Below are 15,689 nucleotides of genomic sequence, written 5' to 3'. Positions count from 1 at the left end.
GGCCGTCTTCCTCGCCCACCATGGTTTCCGCTATACGTATTTATGTACCTATGCTAAATATATAATTAATTGCTATTATTATTGACCTCAAACTGTGGAGTATTATTTATTAAACAAATATTATGGAAAATCGGGAATACTCATCGTCTCGAGTATCTTATCCGATTATGTAACATATTTCTAGATCAAACAACTCTATTTTCATTCATTTATTAATTTGTGTATGTACAGCGATAGAGAAAAAAGACGCGGGGCTCTATTTAATTATGAGCAGTTTGCTGACCACGACCCCAAAAGTATCTATTAGTGAAATGTATGTACAGCAATGGAAAAATTGGAGGAAAACACATTACGCATTAATTGTTTCTTGTTTTTGTAGAAGCTTTTCGCAATCGATGCTATCTCGAAAGTTGGACGACAAGCGGGTGACCAGGATTTCGCATGAATTTCTGATTACGTTCACGTTAAGAGTTCACTTAGAAAGGGATCGCTCTACCATAATTTGCATAGAGTTACTCATGATTTCTTACGCTTAAGTCAATATGTACGTACATAATATTCAGTATCAACTAGTGTAATGCAGGTCGTATTTACATCCGTATGTATATACGTTGTATGTGTGTACTTGTGTACGTGCTTTAGTAAAAAATGTTTTCTTTGCATGCGTCACTCATTGCAAACCTTGTCAATTAATTCCTCTGTGTTCCTTATCTGGTTATGTAGTGCATACATATATGCAACCACCGTATTCTGAAAATCTGAATGACGATGATAAGGTACGGAAATTGTGATGATGATATCTAAGTAAACATTCTTCTCTGAAGAATCTTCAGTGAAGAATCTCACTCATTCCATGACTACATTGTTAATTGTGTACTATAATACTCGGTTAATTTATGCATACTTGTAAATAGATGATTACTTTATTGTTTCTTAAGGCTTACCCTCAAGCTCGGAGGAGTGAGTTGGGTTTGGGGCAATATCCCAGTTTCAACCTTCTCTCTCGCTTTGCGTAATGCCTTGTAGTGCCTATCTCGAAACTTCGCATCGACCCTGTGGGGGGGAGGAGTCGACCTCAGGGTTCATAATAGTGGAATATGTTGCACTCGTCTTTCTGCGTCTGATGGTATTTTTTCAAATTTTTTGGACTCGCGCGAAGGGCTGCAAATGGTTTACCAGTCTACATAAGATTACATTACTTGATGGTAAACCATTTGCAGCCCTTCGCGCGAGTCCAAAAAATTTGAAAAAAATACCATCAGACGCAGAAAGACGAGTGCAACATATTCCACTATTATGAACCCTGAGGTCGACTCCTCCCCCCCACAAGGTCGATGCGAAGTTTCGAGATAGGCACTACAAGGCATTACGCAAAGCGAGAGAGAAGGTTGAAACTGGGATATTGCTCCAAACCCAACTCACTCCTCCGAGCTTGAGGGTAAGCCTTAACGTGAGACTCGTGTCGTCACTACCAACGTCATAACCCTACATTTTCAATTATTTCTCAGCTACCAGAAGGAATTTTGAAATTCTTTCTACCGCTATTTTAGATAATTCCATTGTGGTCGTAGTCGAACAAGAGGTTCAATATTTCGGTGGTTTTCAAAAGCTGAGGTACAAGAAATGTGTAAAAAGCATAAGACCACCTGTTATATTAAATTTGTACCACAGCAAAATTGGCCAATGGAAATGGAAAAATTTCAAAAGAATCTTATTAATCAGCTAATTATCTAGAATAGCGGTAGAAAGAATTTCAAAATTCAATTTCAAAGTCTCAGAAAATAGTTTTAAAAATTGAAAAAAATGAAATAACTGGTGTAACCCAGACTTGTTGTGCGAGGGCCGTCCACTAACTGTGTATTGCATTGGATTTTGGTGAATTGAGTAAAAACCTGAATAAAAATGGTTTTACAAGAAATGCAATACAGTACATAGTGAATGCGTGTCCCCCCACTTTCTTTTGTAAACAAAAAACATATGGGTTTTGGGAAAAGTAAAGCATGGTGAAAAGATTTCGCGCCATATTTTTCCTGTGAGATTTTTTTGAGACAACTACGTCATCGAAAGGGAGCTTAAAGCAATAATTTATATCCTTTTTGCGTTTTGTTATATTCCTTCCCGCGTAAGAAAATATGGACATCCATATTGCAGGAATTTATTGCGTCAAAAAATTTATTTTTAAATGGAAGGCGTTCCAAAAATTGGTTATAATGTTAACGTAATATTAATATTAATTTTGAAATGATTATAACGCTTTTTCATACATATGTAAAGTCTTTTTTGCTTTGGACGCATTTTTGATTATAGATTTTTTGAGCGATAAAAAGAAGGTTGTGAAGTACCGTTTACCATTTAAAGCGATTAGTACAATTGTTGTAATAATCAGAGTCCTGTATGGGGCTGGAATTTAATTTCTGACGTTTAAATTAAAACCTTTATCTAAAAAATGCGAACTATTTAGTATTAGATATCAAATTCATTCATATTTCTACTGCGTAGTCGCTACTCGGTGGTTCGATGTGTTCAGGAATTTTTGAGATTGAATGGGCTTATATTGGCTGTACAGTGCAGAGTGGATGTGACTCATCCTCAATTTAACCCCTTCGTCTCACCTCTCAAATTTTCTACTAAAGAAGCGCAGCTTCCCTTTCCTAGACTCCAGCCATCTACTAATATTCGACGTAAGAATAGAAATTAATTAATAGATACGATACGAAAATATCCATTAACTTCTTACCCTAAAAATTAAAATTAACAACGTCCCATTTGCACGACCCATTCTCACTGACGCCGGAAACGTTTCATTCATTTCCAGCGCGTGAGGCATAATTTGATCGGCTCCGCTCACCACTTTCACATCACATTGAAATTTTATATTTTTCAAGATTTTTGCTCAAAAGTTGAGTAAAAAAATCGAAATTACAGTACATATTGTTTACGTTTACTATTTTCCACATTTCCAGTGTAACGTGTAACACGAGCGAATCATAAATCACAACAAAACTTTAAAAGTCGGGAGAAATCACTTTCAAAACTCGACTTAATTGTTAATTATTGCTTTGTATAGTATTTGCTAAATTAATGAACAATATGACCTCAATCGGAGTTGAAGATGCCAAGGTAATACAAATTTTGAATACACATTTCTGCAAAATGTATATTTAATCAAATGATTTGTTATTGTTTCAGAGTGTCATTCTTTCTTGGATAACAGCAGCTACTGACAGCCAAGAAAAGGTCAAATTCTTCAAACAGATGGGACAACTTTTAACTTTACCGGAAATGAAGCAGGTCAACAACGCACTGCAGCAAGTGAAGAAAAAGAAAGTGTTGGAAGTTGTAAGGTCAACAAATGCTGCAAATTTACAAGGCAGTCCCCCAAAGGCAACGGATGGGGTCACATTTGCTCCAGGAAACAACAACAAGAACGGGTATGCAGCTAACATTCATTTTAAGTCGCTGCAATTAGTTTTTAGTTAATCATGGTGCGTAATTTCGTAAAATAATTTACATATTTAGATGCTCAACGAAATCTGACACTAACAACCTTCCGAGTCTGGTTCCGCACAATACTGGTCGCAATGGAGGCACACCAAGGAATAAGTAAGCCAGCCAATAGTGCAAAGCTTCATTTTCATAAATACATAGTTCAGAATTAATTAGAATGTGTTGAATAGTAGGGCATTTGTACTTATTAATTATTTTTCCAGGTCTTCTCGTATCTTTCGAGACAACAGGGCCAGATGCCCGGTGAAAACGTGTCACGAGAGATTTGAGACCTACCGTGCGTTCAGTCAGCATATTCAGTCGGTGCACATCACGTGGGACCGGAAATGCGTCTTGTGCGGGCAAAAGTTCCACGTGCTGGATAAGTTTTGTGACCACCTGCAAACCAAACATGGATCAGTGGAATCATCTCCAGAGGGGAAGACTCCGAAGCCTGCTAAACCGATTCTTGAAGATGTTGAAATGGCTGCGGGAGCAGGATTAGATTCAGAATTGAAGCTCAAACAGGAAGTCGATCAGGATATTAAAGTTGAAAATGATGTGGTTCCTGAATTTAAGAATCTTACGATGTGAAAATTTAATCTGTCATGAGATTAATATACATACAGATTAGTATGTATGTATATATACTACCTTAACTTCTTACTTTTAGGATTAGACGAAGCTATAAAAATAGTCAATTTATACTACTAATTGTAACAAACTAAATGTTACATGACACCCACGAGTTCCTTAGTTTGTTAAATATGAACTAATATTTTCAATTTAACTTACTCAGTTTGACATGAAAGAGCCCTCGACCCTATAATATTAAAAAGTCCCCAAACTTTAGCTGCTCTCTAAAATCATAATTACAAATTTTTGATTACCAATAACAGTAACTTATGTTTATACTTGTGAATTAAAATTCGATTAAACAATGACTCAACTACTATAATTGTAGTTATAATTTCACTTTCAATCATTGATGGAGTATTTTTTATTTCCAAACGAAATCTCCCGGATTTGCGAAATATAATTTGTAGGAATTCAGAATTTATTTACATAATTACTTTGATTTTGTTACATTAAAATTATTTATAATTTTCACTCCTTCGAAATATTTATGAAATGGTACATACAATTTAAGTAACACATACATAATTAAAGTCTAGTGCAACTAAATTAGTTCCAATATATTCGTCTCGGATCTTGAATCTCATCTCGGCAGAAGTGACAATGGGATAGTTTCTCAATGCAGATTTGGCAGGATGAATGGCCGCAGCTAAAAACGAAATGGACATCGCGAGCGAAGCATATTTTGCAAGTAATCTGTACGCAAATTTATCAAGTTTCAGCAATTTTTCCCTTTCAAAATTTTATAAAAGTTATAAAGTCACCTTGTGTACCTTGCTGTTGGAATCTTTCTCAAAAGCTGTCTCAAGTTTGACCAGGTCAAGTTTTATCTTGGCCCAATCGCGTCGAATGGATTTATGACATTCCTCGATGAACAATTTATCCTCCGCAGTTTCGCTAAAATTTGATTTTTCTGCCATTGTAAAAAAATCCGCAAAAAATGTCGCGTCTGCAAAACGCTACAGATCTCGACTGGAACGTATGTAAAATGAGACTAAATTCGTTTATGGATAAGCAATGGCTAATTGTTGACTTCCTCTATTTAATTGGAAAACAATCAACAATAATTCAAACTAATTTTCGGTTCATGAGGGATGAATATGTAAGGTTGAAAATGTATTAATACGCATAAAAAACATAACGATTCAGGTACTTTCTGCTTTAAAATGATGCATAACGTCCAAAAATGTCATTCTAGCCATAATTTACTTCCTATTTTTCCTCATTTGTGTTAGTACAATTAAGCTAAAACTAACTAACCTACATATTTATGTAATTACAAAATACGTTTTATGTCACCGCAGTCATATTTTAACTCATCATCAGCGTCAAATACTCTTATCATGTTCATATTATTATTGCGATCAGAGTTATCCACGTACATATGTAGATTTTTGCATGCAAATAGTTAACTGTTTGTTCGCATAATGCGTACTTGCCCATGAACGTTGAACGTGTATAATTCGTTATTCTCGCTAAATGTATTCCTGCACTTATCTGCATATAAACAAAGCACCAACATATGTACGATATGAATATACTAACACATAAATATGTAAGTGAATATGACATTTCATGACTAGACATTTCATTAACTAGAAAAAAGAAGAACCCTTTAAGCTGAATTTCATTGTGACCATACTTTATACATACCACATGTACATATTTACATATGTCAATATGTATCTGTCATGGAAATACATTGAAAGGGATGATAATTGTCATGTAGCATACATAAGTGGTATTCACAGTAACCGATTATTGCGATTATAATCATTATCGATTATAATCATCCAAAAATTCTCTATGAGGAAAAATAAACCAATGCGATTATAATCGTCAAAAAAATAATCCTCTCCAAGGACGATTATTTGGATTATAATCCTTGATCCAAATGCAATTTTTTTAAAGCGTCCGAAAAAGTAGCCGTTGCTATGATACTATTTAATGAATCTTGCTGGATATCTTAGGCAAAATAATCAAAATACAACAATAATCTGGTGCGTTCATGGTATATGATTATAATCGATTGTGATTATAATCGTCCTCACGATTATAATCGGTTACTGTGAATACCACTATAGATATGCTAATCCTAAGATGGACATAATTCATAAATATACCGATAAGAAAATTTATTAACACACTTTTGCAGGATACTATTAAAAATTACAACTATATAATTGTATAACACAACGAAGCATAAAAATATGTAATTTCAGGCAAACATCCAACTAACACGAAAAATTTCTTGACAATTTTCAAGTTATACAGTTGAATTACGCATTGCTAAAAATGAACTAAGCTATGTATAACGACCGTGGTTGGTCTGTGTCAAATTGGAGTGACCAGAATGCAAGTCGAATTGGTCAAAATATTTGCAAATTCCACTCCATGGGTCGAGCAAGGTCAAGGTCAGCAACACAATCGCTGTCAACCAGATGAACAAGAACATGTCCGTAGAACTCTTCCGCCGTCGTAATCTGTTCCGTTCTCTCTGTGCAAATTATTATTTATAAAAAATACGATATATTAATCGGAGAATCTTCAAAGCTAATTATTCAATTTCCAAACGTGGCCTATTCTCACCTGAGCTTGTAATACTTCGAGGACTCCATAAGGGTCGCAATTGTTCGTACTTTGGGTCCTAAAATTTCGCTCTCGGTGTTGGCTGCTGTTTGACGTCGTCTCAAAATTAGTGTCATTCTCCTGGAACATGTGTACAAATTATTATGTATAGCAATAAATAGATAGTGACACTATCATAGTGTGCATTTTGCATAGATAATTTCATATCAGGAAGTTTAGTACAAAAAATAATCGATAAGTAGTTCACAAATTACTTCATGCAATTTTCTAATTTGTAATTCTTTTTAAACATTTTTCATAATATTGAGTTTGATTTTTCTTCAAATTTTTAATGGTTAGAAATTACCTGATAAATTTTCTCCGTCAGCATTTCGTCTTGTGAAAATTCCGGCGATGCTTCCTTTATTGGCGACAATCTCTCACCAGATTCAAAACTTTCCACCCCCGGAAACAGTACTCGCCTCAAGGTTTCACGCTTCATCTGCATACGTGTGAAGGTCATAAGTTAAGATTGGGTATGGGTATTTAGGACGAAACAATCGAAACTATAGCTTTTAATCAATTTAATGTGTTAGCGTCTTACCGAAAGAATTGGGGAAATATGAGACTTGATAAATTTCGTCATCTTGCTATGCTTCTTTTCCTTCTGGATTATATAAGCTACGCATTGTTTGACATTATATTTGTACTCAGCCACTAAGGATGCAACCTGTAAATATACCAATTAATTAAGAATATATAAATTTCCGTTTGAATTTTTTTAAATTGTGTTATCAAGTTTATATACGAACCTTGGCCGTTACACAATATGCTTTCCCGGCTGGACCAGTTCTTCTAATTGCGAAAATTTCGGGATCCAAGTCCACAGCAAAATGTGTTTTTATCACGTTCTTCCACGTGTCATCCGTGGCGACAATTATGGAGGCATTGTTCAGGCTGGAAATCTTTCCGTTGTCTCGGTTGAGATTGGCGTGGACGCGAAGCTTCACAATTATGAGGGACGGGACGGACTTCTATAAAGGGAGAAAAACGAATAATAATTTAAATTACTATAAACTTGCTTAGAAAAAATTGAGCTACGCATTTGTCTTATTTTAGGAACTTTTGCGTGATGGTTTACCAGAAAGACGTAATAAATTATCTATCCACGGAGTACTTTATAGTTATGTTAGAAATTTATAAACTTGACTTACCATTTTTCACGGGTCAAATATGCTATAAAAATTAAAATTTAACAAATATTTGTCACTTTTTAAATAAATATGTAGCACGAACAAAGTGCAACAAGCAACTGGACGCGTTTTTAGAATGTGTCAACTCTTGTGAAGGTTGCTGCCTTGTAGTAAAAAAGGCACACTGTCTGTCAAGTCGACCCTTGTGCAGAATAGAACTACATAAATATTTACTTCTGGAGACCCTGCTTTTGTTAAGGGATTAGTTAATTCAGAGAAATCCAAAAGTGTAACTGACCCGTACTTTCTAGTTATCAAAAAAAAATATTCCATTACTCAACTAAATTTTTAAGTTCATAATATTCAGGAATGAAGATGTTCATTTATTAACTTACTTATGTAAAAGTTTATCTATATTTAGTACTTAAAACGTCAATGCCAAAGATAATTTACATACTAATAAGTATGTAAATTGGTTTAAATAAAATTAAACCACAAGCAAATTAGAATATGGATCTACTATATGTACATAGGTATGTACATTATGTGTATGCATGTATGTATATTTAGGCAAGGGCATACTATGTGTATGGTTTAAAACTTGAAATTTAAGAGTATTTGTAATCTGTAAGCTCTTTAAGTAATTATTGATTCTTCTTCAGCTCTTTAGAAATTATATTGTTAAAAACTTCTAGTGTGCAGCCTTACATATTAGCCCGAGTCAGGGTCAGAGTCCGCTTCTAAATTTTTGTCCCGTGACTCAACGATTATTACCAAATAGTAATGCAAATTCAATGACGTTGATTATATGTATGAATCATCCGTATAGTTTTCTCGTTACAATTTTACATGCACCCATTTGTTTTCGTCCTCCGCTTGGTAAAAATCGCCCGTTTTTCAACTTTCACCTCAAATATTTTGACAAATTCCAACCATCGCACAAACTGGCTCAAGAAACGTTGATTGTATTGACTTGGACCACATAATTTTAAAATTTGAAATGAATCGGAGTTACACGTCACACCATTGCATTGTTAGTAACAAAGTTGTTCCCTACCTTTTATTTGGTGTGGGGTAAGGGGTATATTTTTAAATGTGGATTCATGTCCTGAGTGTAAGTGATGCCTGGTTCTCAATTGCAATGGCATTGACATTACAAGTGGTCGAAATTTGTATTGTGATGATGGAGTTAGAAACTTACCGAGTAGCCTGATTTCACCTTTTAATATTAAGTTATCAAGGTGACTTGTACTATTTTACTTATTACATCAAATGTTACCTAAGTACACCCCAATTAACTTGTTTAATAAATCGTCACTAAATCGGAAGGTATGCATTCTTAGATGACTGTATTAAAATAGTACCAAATGGTATTAAGGTTGCTACCGCTTGGTATTAAAATTATACTGGACTGTAAAAATTTGGTACCAATATAGTGAAACTTTAATACCAAGCTATTACTACACGGTATTACTTATCGGTACCACTATGATGAAAAAAGTGTATAACCTTCAAATATATGTAGACTGAAGATTTAAAAATATGTACGGACTCTTTGTTTGCACAACGTTGCTTAAAATTCGTGTACAACGTAAACTTTGCAAGAGGTAAGTATTTCTTAGATAATTGAGATGTATGTACTAGGTTAAAACTTACTGGCACAACAAATTATCCATTTATGTATTACTTACCGACCTCAAACTAATTATTTTTCTAAATAAAATTTGACCTTTTAGTATTTTTACAAAATTACATTTACTTCTAACTTCTTAACACACATATCCTTCATTCCTTTCTTAAATCCTATATAACTTCCTTCCAAAAATATTACGTTTCTGCAGAAACTAAAAATCATGTTCACAGAAGCGTTTTTCCGAAAACTTGGACAGTCCATCAAATTTGGTAACACGTTCGGTCTCCCATTTACATGGGACGCGAATAAAAAGCTGCTATGTTACTCACAAAGGCATCATGCAAATGCCCTCATGGGGCAGTTATTCATTATCGGATTTGTCATTTTTGTTCTGGCGCAAACCATAAGATTTTACTACAATGAGGACCATGCCCACTTCAACTTTGCATACGTCGTATTCTACGCATTTGCATCCATCTCGGTTCCTGTGACACACGTGGCAAGAGATCCTAGAGGAATTGGAACAATGTATAATGCGCTTTTCATATTTGGGCGAAGATTCGGAGGTAACAAAAAAATATTATAATTATCCTGATTTTATTCATATGTACATATATACAAATACTGTATAATTATTGTTACGGTTCACCTCATTTGCATATTGTGACTCATTAGCTAGGATAACGGGACAACGGGTCGAGATAATCGAAATCGGTTTGCGGCATTATACATATTACCCCAAGGGGCATCCTATTAACTTGTGGGGTCACTCGGACCACCCTCCTTGGAGCCAGGGGGTGTAGTCTGGGCAAAATGAGATTTTAAAATTAAGTGTGTCCTTATGTACGTTTACGACGGTTTATTCCACCTGGAAAGTCCATATCGTCTAAAATGGGCATAGTGAAAATGCAAATGAGGTGACCCGCAACAATAATTATAGTATATATTAAATATATATATATTTATGTATGGCATTAGAATTGCTAAAATTTTGCAGCATGCATTTATCTTACACACGGCAAAGTTAAACACTATAATACCAAAGAGTTACCGGACGGTGAGCTACATTTCATACATAATTTTTACCTTATCTCCACAGAACGATACTGGTCACACCCTTCGTCCACGGCTGAATCTGACTTCAACCGAACATGGCTCCCTATCGCGTACTACGTCAACTTCATGTTGAATATAATTCCCACTTTTTTATACGGTCACATGTTCGTCGCTCCCCGTCATCCCATCCATTTTCCAAACATATTCCCCAGCAATATTCTCTACTACTATATCATATACTCATTCTACGCGCCATCCATGATTTACTCCATCTACCTTTGGGCAGTCTATTTGAAAACGATAATCTACGTTTATTTGGCCTTCACCATTTTTGCTTACCCCCTAATCAAGCGGGAACTTCGATTATCGTCAAGATTCATCCGGATCAAGCGACCCTTCCGGTGTGCCGCCAACTTCTCAAAAGACCCCAGAAACGTTGCCTTGACATATCGATGCCTACAGCTAATTATGACTGGAAGCTCGCTCCAATTCGGGCACTATTTGCCAATTGTGCAAGCACTTTTCACCCAGTTGGCGATTTCCACGGCGTACATTCTCATCCTCAATGGCAACACGATGAAGCTCTTTACGAAATTGGCGTTTCTGGTTACAGTTCCATTTTGCATGGGCATCTGGGTTGCAATGCTGAGTTGCGCTGGCGCAGCGTATAAATTGTCGAAAAAATGTGTGACCGATTGGAAAGTGGAAGCCGGCCTGATTAGTACACAGGTGGAGAGGAAGTACATGACGAAGTTTAGCAGGAGTTGCAAACCGTTGAAATTTGAATGTCCGGGTTTCATGACGGCGACGTATGACACAGTTCTTTCCTTCATGCAGGGAATTTCAAGAGGCGTCTTCAGAATTTTGTTAGCGTTGCAATAATCTGGTTAAAAAATTTGTGGATACAGGAATAGAATTTTAAAATTTTGTATGCATTGCATAATTATAAAATTCATACTATTTAGTGGATAGTTATGTTGCGGACAAGTTATTTATCCCCTAATTATGTGCGCATGACCTAAGAAATTAACTTAGAACTTCCTAAAAGTGTGCTAAATTACCTGATTACATAAAGAAATCACAAACCTTGATATTAGTAATTTACAGAAGACGTCACTAGGTCAATTAACAATCGATTCTAGTTTAATTTAGCCTCACGAAAAAAATTTGAAACATTAATAAACTAATCAAATCCCTCCTTAAATACAATCTGATTTTATATGCAATTGCACATTTATTTTGTCCTAAAACGGTTTTTAATTAAGTTTGAATTTAAATTTAAATTAAATACTTAAATTATGATTTCGATGGTACCAATATCAGGCCGGAGTTTTTATAGGACTCTACCATATTTTTGTCAGCGTAGGGACCGCAAAATTTGATTTAGTACGAACACTATTGCTGTAACATTTTCTCGGAAATATCTAGTTTCCAAACGTCGGTTTGGACATCTAAGAAGTTACATAGCATTACGTAGCTGTGTATTTTATGTACATACATTAATCTCCTGACTTTCAGGGCAAAAATTGTTCAAAACATGATCCAGATGAGATAAAACGGTATGGTTTCATTTCACATTTGGATAAGTTAAACGCTCATGTAACTAATATTTCGTTATTTATGCATTTAGAAAAATTCATTTAGGACATGGTTTAGTTGCCATGAAATATAGAAATGTCCAAATCTACTCTAATCTGCAAAACAACATTTTCAAGAAGCAAGGACTGCAAATCATCATCGGTGGCCTCATTCTGGGTGAAACTTTCATAATCGACACAATCTTTGAATCATGTGAAGTCCTTCCACTCTCAGCCATTTGTGTCCTAATAATGCTAGCGTTGCAACTGTTCTGCTTTGTTCACATGCACCTGAAAGCGATCGCGACACCTTTTGAGAAGTCGATAGAATTAATAATGTTGGGGAGACAACAGAAGAACAAGTTGATCAAGGTGTTCATGAGAAGCTGGTCCCCGATACCGTTAGCAATAGGAGATAGGATACACTTTGACAAGCTGACATAACATGAAATTTGGAAAATTTGCATCGATTGTTTAGAAGCAATTCTCCTCATATGAAGTACGGAAATCTCTTATTTCGTTCGACTTGTGCATAGGAATGGGTGGGGTTGAGGAATGTTGAATCTATGTGGAATCTATTACATATTTACATTTGGTTCATACAATTGCTTTAGATCAATTATGAGAAGTACCTAATTATATCGTGTAAGACTGATGCAATTAGACAATTGGCTTGCAATTTAATCTTAATCCAACTTGTACACGTATTTACGTCCAGTTATTAGTACGAGAAAGTCTGCTAAGAGCTTATATACATATCTGCATTTTTGTTGCTCAAAATAATAGAAAGAAAAATTACACTGGGGAAGTTCCATTAATTATGTCACGCTGGCTAGTATTGGCAAGATAGGGATTTTTTCCTATCCCTCCCATGTAATCCAGCGTGACATAATTAATGGATCTTTCCACTTGAAAAATGCAAATTTTCGAAAAATGAAAATTTGCATTTTTCAAGTGTAATTTTTCTTTCTTTTATTTTGAGCGAGAAAAATACAAATTTTCGGCCACGTTTACCATCATAACTTTGTTTAAACTGAGCATTATGAAAAATCCCGAAACATGTGTTTCATCAAAATCGGAGCGAGACCGCTGGCGTCATCGCATTGTTAGTATAATTAAATAGTGGGCCAGCCAGACTAGCTCAACTAGTTATTAAGGGGTGAAAACCCCTTTATGGAAATGTCTTGTCTGGCTGTCTGTCTATCCGTCTGTCCGTCCGTTTCCACGATAACTTTAGAACGGATTCGAATTTCGACATCCGGTTGTCGTCAACGGATTTCTAATTTTTGGGGACGGGATGAGTTCGAAGATGGGCATTGTAGGTCATAAGTTCACGGCGCCACGGTGATGACGCCAACGGTCAAAGGTGTCGAATTTTTTGTTTCCACCGTATTAGACGTATTTGTGGGCGGGGATTTCAGAAATCGTCATTATTTCGACGTGCGATGACCGTGAAGACAACGCCAAAGTCCAAAAATTGTCGAATTTTTTGTGGCCACCGTTTTACACGTATTTTTTGGCGGGGATTTCAGAAATCGCCATCATTTCGACGTGCGACGACTCCATGACCGTGTGGGAGGTGTCGAATGTCGAAAAAATGACTTTTGTCGTGGGGTGTCTATTGAAAGGTATTGTCATGTACGTCTGAACTACGCGGGTGGGGGTGTCAAAACGGGGCAAAATGAGACGTGGGGTAATGTGAGACAATGACAGGAAAGTGCTGAAAGACGTTGTGGGCGTGCCACAAAGACAATTCCGTGTGTTTTCACCCCTTTGCTACATTTCGTTTGCAACGGTTTATTCAATGTGCGAACCTGTACTGCGCTGAAGTACGCTGGACTGGGGTATCAGCAGTGAGAGTACTCATTCCGACGTAGATAAGGTCAAACAGTACCAGTAGCGGTCGACAAGTAATCACGGAAGTCATAAAAGTACAAGATTTGCTTTTCCGATTTGGTTCATTGTTGTTGGTTAGTAATCCATCCATCCTCAATTCAAATGCGTCGCACAGCGCCCACTACATTAAAAAAACTTCTACGAATTTGCAGACACGATCAAGAATTTTATTGTCCCAACCACGAATTGGTCTCATTTGATGTCACTTCACTATTTACACGCGTCCCAATACAACAAACCCTGAAAGAAACGACTGGATTCATGCAGCGATAGGAAAGCGGTTACAAAATTGACCTCGGAAGAAGTTATGAAATTAATCAGAATCACCTCCAACTATTTTACTCGAAACAAAATGATGGGGCGCCGATGGGATACCAAATTTCGCCATTTTTTGCAGAATTTTCCCTACAAGAATTAGAAGAACAATTAACATCATGTATCTTTATTGCATAAATAGCCATTAGCTCTTGCAAGTCACAATCATGAGTTAGTTACAGAGAATCTTGTAGTCAAATTTTTATATTAACATAATTGTAATAGTAATCAGGGGAATAGAGGGAAAACCAGACTATGGTGGTCAGTCTGGAAAACCTATACCTGAAGGATGCCCAGGTCACCATTCGACCCGGAATACCTCGCATGGCCTCACCGAGAAAGCTCAAATAGAAGCAATAGATTTAGAGAAATGCTAAGTACTACTATGGTGCATCTTAAAAGTATTGAGCATCGGCCAATGTTAATAATACTAAAAGGCTAAAAGGCGGACCTCTCCATAAGTAATAACATGTAGAGTTTCGAAATTAATTGCCCGGTCAGTTCTTGATGGATTTTCAAGATGGCGCCCGTTTTGGAAACCTTGGACCCATGGGAAAAATATACATTTTCAGATTTTTCAAATTCGGCCCCACCCCCTCGAAATCCAAGTCACAAGGTCAAAAAACAAGTAGTATTTCTTTGGCGGATTTGAAAATTCTACGACTAGATTCGATGGACCTGGGGGTAAATTCTTAGCGGCAATAGTCAGGTGATCATATTTGGCGAGTAGTAGGCGGCACCCCCTGCGTTGGTGTCATTGTGGGGGTGGTCAAATATCAAATCAGCACACTTAATGTAGCAAAAAAATTCCCCCACACCGTAGTTTCCAAAATTCAATGTCGCCAATACACGTAGTCTTACAAAGGCCCTCTGTGTGTAAGATATTCTATTGTCGTGAATCCCATAGCGACAGGGGGTGTGGTTATCGGCGCTTCTGCCAATACTTTACCAATGCACGTCATGTGACATATCATTTTTCTCAGGACGGTAAGGAGATTTCAGAGGCATATTGCAAATTTAAATATGTCACACCCCCTGTGGGTGTGGTCGTCACTATCCATTGAATCTACTTAAAGCTACCCATGTGACATATCAATTTTCTCAGCTCGCCAAGCGGATTTCAGTGACGTAGTTAAAATTAAAAAAGCCACAGCCCTTGTGGGTGTGGTTTCTAATATTCGGTGAATGTACGTAAACCTAGTGAATTTTCAAATCCGCCAAAGAAATACTACTTGTTTTTTGACCTTGTGTGAAAATGTATATTTTTCCCAAGGGTCCAAGGTTTCCAAAACGGGCGCCATCTTGAAAATCCGTCAAGAACTGACCGGG

The 15,689-nt window shown here is 36.4% G+C and overlaps 2 protein-coding genes across 2 annotated transcripts; one reads left to right on the top strand and one right to left on the bottom strand.

Moving 5' to 3' along the window:
- Positions 1-2,486: 2,486 nt before the first annotated feature.
- Positions 2,487-4,546, top strand: LOC110861714. Its single transcript, XM_022110843.2, has 5 exons — positions 2,487-2,681; positions 3,068-3,120; positions 3,190-3,431; positions 3,520-3,603; positions 3,711-4,546. Exons 2-5 carry the CDS (start codon positions 3,082-3,084, stop codon positions 4,078-4,080), a joined length of 735 nt encoding a protein of 244 aa, XP_021966535.1. The 5' UTR covers positions 2,487-2,681; positions 3,068-3,081; the 3' UTR covers positions 4,081-4,546.
- Positions 4,547-6,240: 1,694 nt separating this feature from the next.
- LOC110863302 lies at positions 6,241-8,065 on the bottom strand. The gene is made up of 6 exons (XM_022112576.2): positions 7,905-8,065; positions 7,503-7,724; positions 7,295-7,420; positions 7,058-7,192; positions 6,712-6,831; positions 6,241-6,619 (listed from the first exon to the last, which is right to left on the bottom strand). Exons 1-6 carry the CDS (start codon positions 7,905-7,907, stop codon positions 6,428-6,430), a joined length of 798 nt encoding a protein of 265 aa, XP_021968268.1. The 5' UTR covers positions 7,908-8,065; the 3' UTR covers positions 6,241-6,427.
- Positions 8,066-15,689: the final 7,624 nt, after the last annotated feature.

Source organism: Folsomia candida, unplaced genomic scaffold (assembly GCF_002217175.1).
Source record: "Folsomia candida strain VU population unplaced genomic scaffold, ASM221717v1 Fcan01_Sc001, whole genome shotgun sequence".
NCBI lineage: Eukaryota > Metazoa > Arthropoda > Collembola > Entomobryomorpha > Isotomidae > Folsomia > Folsomia candida.
This window is presented reverse-complemented; position numbering and strand designations above follow the sequence as displayed.